The sequence below is a fragment of the Chironomus tepperi genome, unplaced genomic scaffold (assembly GCF_022539635.2).
Source record: "Chironomus tepperi strain 1889 unplaced genomic scaffold, CSIRO-AGI_Ctep_v1 contig_431, whole genome shotgun sequence".
Taxonomy (NCBI): Eukaryota; Metazoa; Arthropoda; class Insecta; order Diptera; family Chironomidae; genus Chironomus; species Chironomus tepperi.
The window spans coordinates 40,175-55,197 of record NW_027226553.1 but is presented as its reverse complement, the minus strand read 5'-3'; the positions used below and the strand labels follow the sequence as shown (position 1 = coordinate 55,197).

Sequence of the window (15,023 nt, the reverse complement as noted above, 5' to 3'; positions counted from 1 at the left end):
AGTTTAGTGACTCATTTTAAGACCATATTCAAATCCGAATATTATTTAATTCCTCCAAACACTACCTTTTTTAATGCAAAACAAAAACAAACTTTTTAAATCAATATTTTTATTCAAACATTTCAAAGCACTTTAAAGCTGCTTTGAAATGTGTGCCAATTTTATTTTTTATTACTATTTTACTATTTTTTTTTTCAATATTTTTTCTTTAAGTTCATCGACTCGGTCTTGTTTATGTTATGAGTAGAAATTTTATGAGGCCGGTTTTGAAGAGAAATGCAAAAAAAATAAAAAAAAAATGTGAATGCATCGCATAACAAGTATTGGGTTTTTTATTTTTAGTAAAAGCTCTTTGAAAATTGAAGTAAATTTTTGAGATTTCTTTTTGTGATTTCTTATTTTTTGTGATTTTTGACTAATTTTATTTTTATAAAATTTTCTCCTTTTTTTAATATTTTTAATTTTTTTAATTTATTTATATTCCAAATTTTTTGAATTTTTTAAATTTTAAATTTTTTAAATATTTCAAATTTAATAAATTTTAAAATTTAAAAAATTCAAATTTTTAAAAATCTTCAATATTTTCAAAAATATAAAAAGCAATTTTAATTCTCATATTTCCCCCGAATATTTCCAATAATTTAATTTGCATTCTTAATAAAATTTAATTCCAATTAATTAAAACCGCTGAAAATTCTTTCTTATTATTTTCTTTCAATTTAAATTCAACCTTGTCGGTATTTGACCGTAAATAAAGATTAAATAACATCTCAAATGCTTCTGTATTGTCAATTTATTTTTATGTAAATCAATGTTTATAAAAAAAAAGTGTCTAAAAATCTTATTCTGTGTATCACAAACTGTATATTGAGCTTTCGGTGTGTTGATTATTTTGTCGACACACACACGGCTATAAAGCTGTGTTTTCTATTTTTATTGCGAACTCAAAACAAGAATTTTGTTTCATTTTTTAAGGAATTTTTTAATTTTTTTTACTGAAAAAATTAAAATGTTCAATTATTCCGGATGATTTGGGAGCTTTTTCACTGGAAGTGCTTTTGTTATCCTTTTTAATTTGGGCATTTTTACTCTCTGGTTTTGTAATATTATTCGGTGCATTTAATTTCATCATAACTGGTTCAGGTGCAACAAAAGTCTTCACAACTGGAGTAAAATGATCTGCATCTTGCGTTTTACTAGTTGACTCCTTTTTCAATTCTTGTTGATTTCTATTTTTTTAAAAGAAAAATGAGATTAGAATAACGAACCCTTTTTTCAAAACTGAATAATGGAATTCTCTGACACCCCTCCCCCCCCCCACCGACACCCTAACCCCTCCTGCACATAATAAGTGAACAGTCACTTAAACAAGAAAGATGTGTCAGTATTGCAATCACTAAATACTAAAATATGATAACATCACAGCTATATAGACGTAAACGCCAATAATTCCAAATAAAATGAATCTGTTCTTACTTGTCCATGATGTTTCTTCGAGTTCGTTTCAAATTAAAATGACAAAATTTTACTTGAAATTCATAATAATATATTCAAGATTATACGACCTGCAACCTGTTTCACTAAAGTTGATTATCTTCGGATTCGGATTATCCACTTCAGTTTTTTGGAATTATCTCTGGAAAGAAAACTGAAGTGCATAATCCGAATTCGAGGATAATCCACTTTAATGAAACAGGCCGATTAATTTTTATTAATCCAGTTTGTTGCATTTGAAAGGTTGACCAGAGTCTTGTTTACAGTAAGTTGCTTACTTTGTGGAAGCAACTTTGTTGTAAGCTTGACCATCCTAGCTGTCGATAGAGACAGCATTGCATTTGGTATTGGCAATTGGCAGGCGGAAGCCGGCTATAGAACCAGTTATATGCGACATCTGAGAGAGTTAATGGTTCACAGTTGATCTGTACGGCCAGCGAAGTAAGTAAGTAAGTTGACCATCCCAAGTCTGATTGTAAGGCTGTCAAGTCTGAGACTAGATTGTGATTTGGATAAAAATGTTCAAAATGTATCCAAAATTCCAATCCAATTTTCTCGAAAAATTGAGAAATTTTGAGGCTATGTCGGGATACAGCAGCAAGGTAGGAATCACACAGCAGATGGCCGTCCTACTTTGGCTAGATTGTATTAGTTTGGTATTGATCAGACCACATCATCACCACTTACTCATCAAACACTAAATTGGCTATTAATGTGACTTAATGCGGCCGATGGATATCATTGTTATCCTATTGGCTTAGTGTCAAATCTACGACAATATGGGTTTGAACCAGAGTTGCAAACAAGTTCCTACGACAGGCAAAAACCGTACAATTTATTGATAATTTGTATGGATTTGTAAGCAAAAACCATACAAATTATATAGAATTTTTATGGGTTTTGCCTGGAACAAATATTTGAACCTTTATGCTACGAAATAACTTCCATATGTGACTAAGCTGCATACTGAACTAGGCAGCAAGAGTTCTGTGCATCCAAAAAATATGAAAAATCAAATTTAATAAAAAAAATTCAATTTATTCCCATAAACTCTATAAAATTGTCATCAAAACATTCAAGCTATTGATATACAAAACCCAAATATTAAGAAGAAGACAAAAAAAATTTTTATTTTTAAAATTAGACGCATCCTCGACATGAAGACAAGAAAAAAAAAACATTGACTTTTTCCCACCAAAAATAAAAATTTATCAACATTCGGTGTCGCACGTACAAAATCAACACTTGCACAACTATAGACATGAAAAATGAAATATTTTACCTCAAATATGGAAAAAATGTCGATGATTTTTGGGGATTTTCAGGGAATTTGAAAGAATTTTTGAATAATTTTTGAAATTTTCCATCAAAATCGAAATAAAAGTTGAATTTTAAGTCAAATTTTGAATTTTTTAATTTAAAAATATTTCATCAGATTTTAAATTTCGACACCAACACAGCCAAACCCTCACAAATACATCCAAACACTCACCAACACACCCAAAATTCCCATCAAAACCCACACAAAACTCGAGAAAAAAACATCAAAAAAAATACATAAATTTTCAAAGATGGCGCCATGTCTGTCCATATGTCCAACATAGTCAGCGGCACACCCGACTCAAATGGAAAAATATTTTTGTATAGTGCAATTTAGTAAAAAAGAATTTTTTTTTCATGTACGGGCCTCAAAAGAATTTTGAAAAAAAAAAAAAATTTAACATAAAATAATAAATTGAGCATTAAAAAGCGACAATTAAAGTGAAATATTTACTTTTAGGCATCACATAAGTTAGTTGTGCAGTGGATTAACGATTGACTAAAGCTGAAAAAAGGACATAAACGAGATTAAATTGCGAAAAACTTTGACAAATTTCAATTTTGTGTTGTTGAAAAAATCTCGTAAAAAAAGTCAATTTGGAGTGACTGAAAAATCAACAATTTGAGCTGAATTTTGACACAAAAAGGCGAATTTGAAGGTAAATTTGAAATTTTTTTGTAACTTAAGCCAACAAAACGTTTAAAAAATTTGACTGAATTTGACTCAAAAGTCGCAAGGTTGACGGTCCAGGCAACGCCAAGCAGTGAATCCTTCAAAATTGTCTAAATATTCATCAAAATTTCCTCGAATTTCCCATCAAATTTTCATCATTTCCCATAATCGATAGATTTATATCGAAAAAATTCTCCATGTTTGATTTTTTTTTTCAATTTCTGTTCCGATTCCAATTGCCCATAAACCTTTTTTTCATGACGACGTGATTCAGACGCATCTTATTGGATTCCAATTGTGGCATTCTAGTTTGGCTAATTTCGTCGCATGTCAGACGACTTTTATGGAGAAATTTGTTAAAAACATTTTTTTATTTTTTTGGGAAAAATTTTGTAAAGAAAAAAAAATTTTTTTTTCTCTTTCTTTATTGCGATTGAAAATAAATCAGAGGCAGGTGTCGCTGTGTGTTGGCTATGTGGACTGAGAGTCGGTCCAATTGGGAAGTTGATGTGGCAAGTTTGACAGATGAATGGAATTTAGAGTTGGGATGGGACGCTGTGTTTGGCAAAATTGCGGGAAATTTATGAATATTTTCAATTTTTTAATTTATTTTTTTAAATTTTTCAGATTTTTTTAAGTTTTTTTTTCAATTTTTTCAATTTTTTAAAATATTTTTTCAATTTTCTTCAATTTTTTGGGAAATTTTCTTCAGATTTGGGAGAATTTGAAAGAATTTGAGAGGATTTGAGAGAATTTGGGAGAATTTGAGAGAATTTGAGGGAATTTGAGAGAATTTGAGAGAATTTGAGAGAATTTGAGAGAATTTGAGAGAATTTGAGAGAATTTGAGAGAATTTGAGAGAATTTGAGAGAATTTTAGGGCATTTGAGAGAATTTGAGATAATTTGAGAGAAAATTTGAGAGAATTTGAGAGAATTTGAGAGAATTTGAGAGAATTTGAGAATTTGCAAAAAATCAAAGCATCAAAAAATCAACCCGAGCGTCTCCTCCCACATCCACAACACAAAAAGTCAAAGTCAAACTGTCATTCACAAAGAAAAATATTTTTTCAGTTCCAAACAAGACAAAAAAATTCGCAAAATATTTTCCTACCAGATTCACATTCCATTTATCCAATTCCACCTATGACATTCCACCAATATCTAACAAATTTCCTATTTTTAGAGGTTAACACAACGGCAAACAAACCAAAAATTTCAATAATTTGCATGCAACTGTGGAAATTGCGTCTAAAAAGAAGAAAATTTATCAAAAATCATAAGAGAATGGATAAGCAAGATAAAAATCCACATCATCATAACGCTACATGTCGATTTTCAACAAAAAATTCAGCCGTTGAGTGAAGTGAGACGAGAATAAAGTTTAATTAATTTCAGTGAATTTAAAGGCACAACAAGCAAGAATAAGAAGTGAAATTTATCCATAAAATTTTTTTAAAAATAAAAAGAACGTTAAAAAAAGTGAAAATAAAAAAATGTTCAAATCACAGTTGGAACCGTCAGCCGAGAACTTTGTTGAGACGCAAATCTTTGTCGAGAATATTTTCGATACAGTGAAAAAGGCACGCGAGGCAAAAGCAGCACGATCACTTGCCGAGTCTAAACTAGCTCACTACGACTACTCATTTGACTTCTCGCCGTCCAAACGCAAAAAGACTCGAAAGAATGCAAAGTCAAAGACTCCAAAAAATGGCAAGACTAAAACAACGCCAAAAAAGAAGCCACGAAAGCCACGAACGCCGAAAGACAGCGCCGAAAAGAAGAAAAAGCCGCCAACAACACCAAAGACACCGAGAAAATATACAAAGCGCGCTAAAGTTAAGCCACAAAATGACATTGATGATGAGGAAGCAGCATTCATTCTCAGTTCAATCTCACAGCGTTCATTTGATTCATTTTATAATCGATTTAATGGAACGACACATGTCGTAAATAAAATACAAATTCCACTTGAGACATCGACAGTTGTTCAACCACCGATCCAGCCACAGACACCGACAACACCCAAAAAAACTGAACCTAATCATCTTACAGCTTATCATCATGTGCTTTTGGATCATAATTATTGGATTGTTGAGCCACCGGCACCAACAACACCAACATCAACAGTTGTCGTGACTGAAACAGAACCGCAAGATGATAATAAATTGAACAACGAATCACAAACAAGTATGAATCTCTTACTGACCGTTGCATCACACGAGTTATCGTCACCGTGCACACAAAACAGTACAAATAGTAGCATTAAAGTTGAGGTGAGTTGGGGGATGAGGTTTTTGGGGATCGTTGAGAAGGGTGGGGGAGGTACTGCACCGTGTCGTACTGCATTGTGTCTTACTGCAAATTGTTGTACTGCATTGTGTCGTACTGCAAATTGTCGTACTGCAAATTGTCGTACTGCACATTGTCGTACTGCAATATGTCGTACTGCACCGTGTCGTACTGCAAATTGTCATACTGCACAGTGTCGTACTTCAATATGTCGTACTGCACCGTGTCGTACTGCATTGTGTCTTACTGCAAATTGTTGTACTGCATTGTGTCGTACTGCAAATTGTCGTACTGCAAATTGTCGTACTGCACCGTGTCATACTGCAATAACTAACCATAATCTCCATCTCCCATAGGTAAACAACAACAAACTCCCACCACTGGATGTCAATTGTGATACACCAAAGCTCTCGACAATGTCCGACGATAATGCTGTGAAAAAGCGATGGCTACGACAAGCAACAACCGAATGTTCAACACCATCGCCAACCGTAACACCACCGGAAACATCACCAAATGATATGAAAGCACCGCTAAAGAAGCGTCGCGTTGTTAGAGAATTGGATGATAATAATGAGATTAAAATTGGAGTATGCAGTGAGACTGAATCGAGCAAAATAGATCAAACAGTGTGTTTTGAATCGAATAATATTAAGAATAATGTTGAAGCAATTAAATTTAATAATAATTTTGTAAATAATTCGGCACTACTCAAGTGTGAGCCAGTCGAGTCTGTAAATATTAATTTAAGAGAAATTCATGAAAAAATTGAAATGGAATTTGGACGACAGCATAAAGTTGAGACACAAAATGTCATTAAGGAGGAGCCAAGGAGTGTTATACAAAGTCCAATTGGACATCAACTACATGGTGTTAAGAATAATTTAACATTTGGAATACAAATGAATAGTCCGGTGGATGTTAATGCAATTTATGGACGAAGTCAACCGGAGAATATGATTAAAGTTGATCAGACGAGAGGTTTACTTGGAAATGAGGTAAGATGAGATTTGAATTTGAGGGTTTCTACTCTTTTGGGGTAGAGGGGACACCTATAATAAAGGAGGGTCTCTACATCCTCCTATAAAAGGGAGGGTATAATGCAATATGTATTTTATCAGAGACTGAGTCATATTAATGAGTAGAAGTCGGAGTAGATAAGGAATTTGGATGAATTAGTCGCATTTTGTGAGTCTAAATGGCTCAATTCAATATAATTCAATGTAAAAAAAGATACTGAGGATCCGACATGAACCTGATGGGGGGACATGAGGGAGAACCTTCATGTCTTGCAGTCAACTCAATTACTTGACGATTTCCTCATTAAAAATGCATTTGTGGACCTTTTTAATCAGTTTAAGCACTCTGATTTGACTCTGTGGACAACAAATTCACACCAAAACGTCATTATTCATCCTTAAAACAAGGCAGACAGGAACTTGTCAAATACAAAATTGTCCCAAATGACACAAATTTTCTATTCAATCCAAACATCCGGTACCAAATTAGCTTGACTTTGAGATGATGACGAATTTAAGCTGAATCTAGCTTCAAGTCAGAGTCAGAACCACAGAGTCATGTCTTCCTGCTTCCGAATTTAGGACCAATTAACCACCATGTCCTATCCTACAACAACCTATTTTAATATTCATAGCTGCACTTTAACTTGACATCATCCAACACAACTCTTATAATGCACATTATGCATCTCAAAATTCCCCATATTTATCTATTAACTCACACAATGATTCACTTCCATTTTTGTATTAAATGAATCTCGTCATTACATGCTCACACATTTTTTTTATTTTCTGTCGCATATTTGCGTCGTTATTCATTTTTTTTCTAAAAAAAATTGAATTTCATTAACAAAATGATGTGAATGTAAAATAAAAATGAATATTTCGCAACAAACAACTTTATCGAATGCATATGCACGACTGGATTGATGTGTGTGCAAAAGTAGGGTAATTAGGGGTGTATTCAACGGGGAGATGATGATATGTGGATAGAGGAGTGATAGAGGACCACCCTTGGTTATCAACTGCTCTTTTTTGACCAAATTCTACAATTTAATAGGGATTTTCATGGAAAATTCAAAAATTTAGCTTTAAGCTGGATTAGAAGAGATAAGGAGAGAGGGGGAGGAGGGCAAAGCGAGGTTGGTATTGAGATCAATACTCTTTTGTAGAATTCATGGAATCATGAATAGAACAAGTGAAAAATCCAGCTTTAGGCTAGTCAAAGACTAGCGAGGTACTGATCTGGATCAGATTCGATGAATTCCAGTCTCAGGCCAGGCTCAGGGAGGTTTAAGGCTTGGTTAATTGCCTATTCTACACCATCTACCCTCCGAAAAACCCTCTTAAATTGTATGATTTCTACTTAGCTTCCACAACTGTTCAATCTCTAATGTACATCCAAATTCTAATAAAATACCAAAAAAATCAATTAAAATATCGAAAAAATTAACTATTTTAACATAAATTTTCAACCTCTTTTTAGGGAAAACTCCCTCACACCCAAATCTACGATGAGAAATTGATAAAAATAGAGCCCCATGAGAAACCGCATGATTATCGAGCGAATAATGTAAATATCGTTGAAGTTAAATTTAACGATAAAATTCCACAAGTTTATGGAATGAAAACGGAAGTTTATGACAACCTGCAACATGCTATAAAGCCTGAAATCTATGAACAAAAGCAAATTAAAACTGAATTGTCAATTCCTGAAAAAGTCATCACTGTCGATGGAAAATTACAGCAAATTTTAGATGGTAAAATTCAGAAAATTTACCGTGATAATTCACAATATTTTGTAGATCAGCATGTGGAACCGAAAGTTCAAAATTATAGCCATCAAATGTCTGTCATTCAAAATCTTGACGACACTACGTACCGGAATCAAATTGAAAATATACAAAAACAAAATCACATAATAATCCATACAGGAAGCATAAATGACAAGAAAATGCCAGAAAGTTACAATGATCAAAAAGTTTACAGCATTTATGGTGAGAATCATCACGATGGATATCCAAAAATTCATCAATTAAGTCCAACAAAAGCTCAATTAAGTCCAACAAAAATGAATCAATTTAAAGGACTTTCAAGTCCGACAAAAATTCAAATCAGTCCAACGAGGACTTACGAAATTTATACAAAAAATCCTCATGAAAATATCGCTGAAAGTTTGCTTAAATTACAACAAGAAAGTCCAGTAAAACTCCTTCAAATGAGCCCAACGAAGGTCATGCACACCCCAAACTATCAAGTTGCACAGGCACTGACCTTTGAGACATCAACTGACCATGGATATCAGAAGAAGTCCGAAGAAAATTCAACAAAAAAGCTCAAAAAGACACAAAAAGTTACAAAAGTTAAAACAAAAACACCAAAAGTAAAAAAGACACCAATGAAGGCAAAGAAGGCACAACAAAAGCCAAAAAAGGTTAAAGCACCAAAAAGTCCATCAAAAATTGTCAAAAATAAGAAAAATTCTGTTAAAATTGACAAGAATTTGATTAAAAATTTCGGCAATCTTGAGAATGTGCCATTAAAAATCCGTCAAAATCTGGCATTTGAGGAGAAAATTATGATGAAAATGAAGGACAATGAGGTTAGGACTCAACGGGTCAGCGAAAGTGACGCAAATGAGATTAAAATGTCAAAAATTCATCCAATTGTTGGACTTATTCCACCATTTGATAGCAAATTTCAACAAATTGGAGGTAAAATCATGCAAGTTGATGGTAAAGTTGACGATCAAGTACAACTTGATCAAATTGGGGTCAATTTCAGTAAGTTTGAAGCAGGTTTTCACTTAGATGATGCAAAGTTGAGTCAAAATGCAAAATTGACTCCAAATGTCACAAAATTGACTCAAAATGATGCGAATTTCCCGAAAATTGACATAAATTCCACAAAATCTGATTCAAATCATCAACAAATTGACTCCAAATTCCTCAAAATCGACGCTAAACCACACCTGCTGCATCAAAATCATGAAAATGACACAAAGCTCCTCGAAGCTCTCAGCAAAATTCACGGATCTGATGAAAAATCCATCAAAATTGACTCAAAATTCCATCAAGTTGATGAAAATTCAGTCAAAAATGACACAAATTTCCAATTCCTTCACAATTCCCACGATCATGTCCAAAATGACATCAACAACATCCACATCAATAACAAATTCACAAAGCATTCAAAGCGAACGATCAGTGAATCAAGTGGATCATCAAAAACGTCAACTTGCTCGTCACAGTCAAGTAGAACCATTGAGGACATCCACAACAACTGTACAGACATCATCAAAAATTCAAATCATCAGAAATTCCAGTCAAAGAAGGCATTGAAGAAACTTAAATTTGATGATTCTGAGAATGAAAAGGAATGTGAAGTTAAAATGAGGATCTTGATGGATGCAAATGATCAGCAGTTAGGCAGGCTAGCTCGAGATTTCATGAAATCTCCAATCAGCAGTCAAAACCTAACAACACTGTCAAATTTCCAAGTAATTAAGGACAATTATGCTGAAAAATTAAGCAAAAGGACAATTAGTGAGTCATCAAGTGTGTCGTCCCGGACATTAAGCTGCAATTCACCTGACAATACACCAAATTCATCATTTGTACATTTTGAAGCTCACACGCCGTCGACGTCAGTTATCCTGACTCCAAAAGTAGTAAAATTGACAAATTCATCGGACGAGTCTCATCAAAAGTCAAAGATTCATGAGGAATCAGCATCTATAGCTTCAAAGTTATCAAAACCTGCTCAAGCATCTCCTACAAAACAATCTGATGACCAAAACTCATCAGTTCTACAATCAAATAACAGAAAATTGTCATTAAGCTCTCTAAAATCACCAGTAATTGACACTGTGGATGGTCATTGTGGTAACAAAGTCAAAATCACAAATATAAATCAAGAATCATCGGTTCCAACAGCAAAATCGAGTCTAGAGCCACTCAAGAAGGTATCAGAATCATCAAGTGCAGTAAATGAGGCTTCAAAGTCACCAAAAGTACAGTCAGAGAGGTCAAAATGCAGTCAATCTAAAGAAGTTGAGGTTGACAAGCCTGTCAGTGACGTCACAGCTGTCAAAACTGTTAGTGATGTCATAGTAGACAAGCCTGTCAGCAAAATCAACTCTGCAAATAGTAAAGCATCGCCTGACACGGTCAAAGCCACATCTGACGTCTCGAAAGCTACATCCGAAGTCATTAAAGTCACATCTGAAGTCAATAAGACCTCATCTGACGTCACCAAGGTAGCATCCGACATTACTAAGGCTACATCAGAAGTCACTAAGCCCACACTTGATGTCATTAAACCCGCATCCGACGTAACCAAGCCTACAAGTGTCACTAACCCCAGCAAAGCCACACTCGACAAACCAACCGACTCAACATCCCAAATCACCAACAATCCTCAAATTTCCACAACAAACTCATCAATTCCCAACAAATCAGCATCTCCAACCCAATCCATCCATTCCTCATCACCAAAACTCGACGATGACATCATCAAAACCATCATAGAACCACCAAGCATCCTTAAGTCTCTATCCGATGGCATAGCACCAATTAAACAGCCAATAATTGACTCGCTAATTCCATTCAAGTCCACAATTGAGTCAATTGAGTCGATCATCGATACCACAAAATTAAATTCAGACACATTGATGCCTGAAAAGGTTGTTGAGCAGCAAGTCGCATCAATTTTAGAGAAAGTCATCCCAAAGACTTTAAAAACTGATTTTGTAAAGGAAATTGAGGCTGAAATGCCAATAAAAGAGCCAGAAACGGAACCGATTGAGTCGGACAATGACATGGACGATGAGGATGACACGACATACCGTGAGTGTGTTGAGGAGTTCCATAAGGATACACTTGAGAAGCTAATGGAAGCAAATAAGAGATTTTGTCGTGAAAATTATGTCCATAATCCATTTAAGCATTCAATAAGCTACGATGGACGGGATAGTGGACGTTATTCAAAGTCCGATGATTATCATTCGAGACGTGACCGAAGTTATGACTATGATGATCATCGTAAGCCATTAAAAATGAGTCTAAGTTTTGAGTCACATCAGCAATATTCACATCACAATTATCCACAACATTACCAAAGGTCAATTAGTGAAGTTTTTAATGATCCAAGGAAGGAACGATGGAGCAGTAATGGAATGTATGAAAATCGAAGTTATGGATCATTTCATTATGATAAAATACATCATCGTGAGCCAATAACTACAACATATAGTATGTATCGTGCACAAAAAGCATCACAAATGGAAAGTCGATGGGGTAGTCGACAAAATTATGATTATCAATCGGAACCGCCACATAAAGTTAATAATTATGTAGCCGATAAACCACCGATGGCAACGCAAACGCAACCACAACCACAACCAATTACACCGACAGTTATTAATAGTTATAGACCTATACAACCCGAGCCAATTCGTAGTGAGCCAACGGTACTGGCTGTTAGTCCACAAGCTGAGGCACTTAAAATTGCAACCAGTGATCCATTTGTTGGATTTTTAATGGACACAAAATTAAATGTTTCAAGTCCTGCAGCAGTATTGCCTAAAACTAAAACAGCTAGTCATGATCCTCGATTAAATCCGTCACTGGTGCAAGATGTTAAGAAGGAGGAACCTGCAACGCCTAAGAAAAAGGTTAGTTTTGATTTTTTAATTGCTACTTGACTTAAGACTTGACTTGAACTCAACTTGACTTGACTCTATTTGACTAGAGTCTACTTGATTTGATTCTACTTGAATAGACTCTACTCAACTTGAGTTTACTTGACTTGAGACTTGACTTTCAATTTTAATTGAGAATTAACTTGAAACTTGACTTGAAACTTGACTTGAGACTTGTCTTGAGACTTGACTTGAGACTTGACTTGAGACTTGACTTGAGGCTTGACTTGAGACTTGACTTGAAACTTGACTTGAGACTTGACTTGAGACTTGACTTGAAACTTGACATGAGACTTGACTTGATTCACACTTTTGGAATTAAATTGACTTGATTCTTCTTTGCTCAACTTGACTTGACTGTTTTGACTTGAATTTTGAGCTCAACTTGACTAAAATCTCCAATTCCTCTACTTTTAGCTCTCACTCGATCAATACCGAAAGAGAAAATCGCTTACAAATGTAACGCAAGTATCGCCAACCGATGAGATTATGCCGTCAATATCTGTATCAATAACCGAATCGCCATCACCAACATTATCGCCTGCTTTTGATCCTTCAATTGCTGCCGCTGCTGCAACAGGTTGAACAAAAGATTATTTTCTATAATAAGCTTATAGCTTAAAAATGGTTGTGAAAACTACTTTGTAAATTTGATTTGTGGACAAAAAAAATTGAATTTTTTTTATTTTAAATGTTACGATCAAGTCAATGTAAGGAGGCTATTTATGGTTAATATGTGAGTTGTTATGATAATTTATGAATATGAAAAATGGGTTTTAACCACAAAAAGCGACGTTAAATTGACTCGACGGATAAAGGAGGAGATGAACATATACAGGAACATTTTAAAATCTGCACATAAGTTTATAGTAAATATTCAGAATGAATTGTACAGAATTATGCATGAAGATAGCTTAGGGTGGAGGGAAAAATTGATTTTTTGAGGTTAGGTCAGGGGTGCGCAACCTTTTTCATGTCATGGTCCACCTTTGTGGTTAAATTGAACTTCTACCGCACGCAGCATACGGTTGATGTCAACATTAGTGGACCGCGACACACAGGTTGATCACTCCTGGACACATAACCTCGAAAAAATGATTTTTAACCCCTCAACCCCTTAACCACAATAGACAAAAAACGTTAAAAATATATTTAAATAATCTCCCGTGCTTAATCACGGCTTCAAAACCATTTAAAAACCTTTTTTTTTTATATCAACAAAAATTAGTTAATAGCGCAAAAAAAACACTAGCTTTTCAAAACCTCATTTTCTATATTAAATTGCATTAATTTTTATCAGTATAATAACTTTTTTTTAGGGTTCGCCCAGATGCGCAGGCCTGCAGCAGGCCTGCAGTTTCTATTGTTCTAGATGCGCATCCAGATGCGCATCCAATTACATCTAACTGCATCCATCTGAACTTTTTGTATGGAAATTTTTTTCATAAAAAATGATGAAAAATTGCATCTTTGAGAGTTTTTCACCGTCGTAATTGGGAAACTAAATCAAAAATAACATTTTCTACGATATTCTAACTTTATTTTTAAAAAATTAAAAAAATGTAATTTTCCAGTGTTTTTCCAAGTTTTTCACCATTATATATGAAAATTAAGGGAAAACTAGCATATTCCAAGATTATTCATTATTATAATATGTGAATTCATGTGAAAAATTGTCATTTTCATAGTTTTTAAAGTATTTGGTTAAATTTTCAGATGCACTTGGATGCGCATCCAGATGCGCAGGCCTGCTGCAGGCCTGCAGTTTTCTGCATCTCTGCATCTATCTGCATCTAATTTTGGCGAACCCTACTTTTTTTTACCTTCAAGCTCAAAACCCATAATTTAAAATGAATTAAAATTCAAAAATTCTTAAATCTTTAAAACGGACCCATTGAATTAAAAAAGCATTTAACAACTTTTTCCTTATTTGTGTAACTTTTAGTTAAGGCATTTTTTTTATATGTGAAAATGGAGATAATTTTGCAATGGTCAAATAGGAGCTTGTTCATTAGCTATATAAAGGTTTTTTTAATTAAAAAAAAATTTTAAAAAATTTAAATTTTGAAATTTTTAAGTTTGAAAAATTTTTAAATTTTTAAAATTGAAAAATTGAAAAAAACAAATTTTTCGAATATAAAAAATTCAAATTTTTTAGAATTTAAAAAATTCAAATTTTCAAAAACTTAAAAAATTCAAATTTTTTGAAAATTCAATAGCTTTTGAACGACCTTTTTTAATTTGATACAATTTAAAAAAAGAAATCAAACTACATTTAAACAAAAATTTTGTTTTAAAAATTTCACTCAAATTATGAGAATATTTGTAAATAATCTAAAAAAAAACAGGAAATTTTAAAGTTCTTCGTCCTCTACTTTTTGAGCAGAATTTAAATTTGATTTTTAAAATTTAATTTCAAAATTTATTTGATTTTATTTTTAAAAAATTTAACGATTTTTATTCTGCTTGAGTGGATTTGTGGAGTTGAAAATGTCTAAATTTTTATGAATTCAAAAAATCAAACAC

General features: G+C 33.4%; 1 protein-coding gene and 1 long non-coding RNA gene across 3 annotated transcripts; one reads left to right on the top strand and one right to left on the bottom strand.

Moving 5' to 3' along the window:
• Positions 1–775: 775 nt before the first annotated feature.
• Positions 776–1,748, bottom strand: LOC139097824 (uncharacterized). The gene is made up of 2 exons (XR_011545106.1): positions 1,477–1,748; positions 776–1,229 (listed from the first exon to the last, which is right to left on the bottom strand). It is a non-coding gene; the product is annotated as an uncharacterized lncRNA (long non-coding RNA).
• Positions 1,749–3,165: 1,417 nt separating this feature from the next.
• LOC139097823 (putative leucine-rich repeat-containing protein DDB_G0290503) lies at positions 3,166–14,517 on the top strand. 2 transcript variants are annotated; one of them, XM_070649779.1, is made up of 5 exons: positions 3,166–3,473; positions 4,672–5,761; positions 6,134–6,775; positions 8,283–12,470; positions 12,915–14,517. In XM_070649779.1, exons 2-5 carry the CDS (start codon positions 4,982–4,984, stop codon positions 13,080–13,082), a joined length of 5,778 nt encoding a protein of 1,925 aa, XP_070505880.1. In that variant the 5' UTR covers positions 3,166–3,473; positions 4,672–4,981; the 3' UTR covers positions 13,083–14,517. The 2 variants fall into 2 exon arrangements, with proteins under 2 accessions (XP_070505880.1, XP_070505881.1); XM_070649780.1 differs by lacking the exon at positions 3,166–3,473 and having other exon boundaries at positions 4,518–5,761.
• The last annotated feature ends 506 nt before the right edge of the window (positions 14,518–15,023 follow it).

Excerpts from the sequence above, each read along its gene's own strand:
- LOC139097823 (XM_070649779.1), top strand. The coding sequence starts at position 4,982 with ATGTTCAAATCACAGTTGGAACCGTCAGCCGAGAACTTTGTTGAGACG. Across the intron at positions 5,762-6,133 it reads ATAGTAGCATTAAAGTTGAG|GTAAACAACAACAAACTCCC; the intron begins GTGAGTTGGGGG and ends CATCTCCCATAG. Across the intron at positions 12,471-12,914 it reads CTGCAACGCCTAAGAAAAAG|CTCTCACTCGATCAATACCG; the intron begins GTTAGTTTTGAT and ends CTCTACTTTTAG.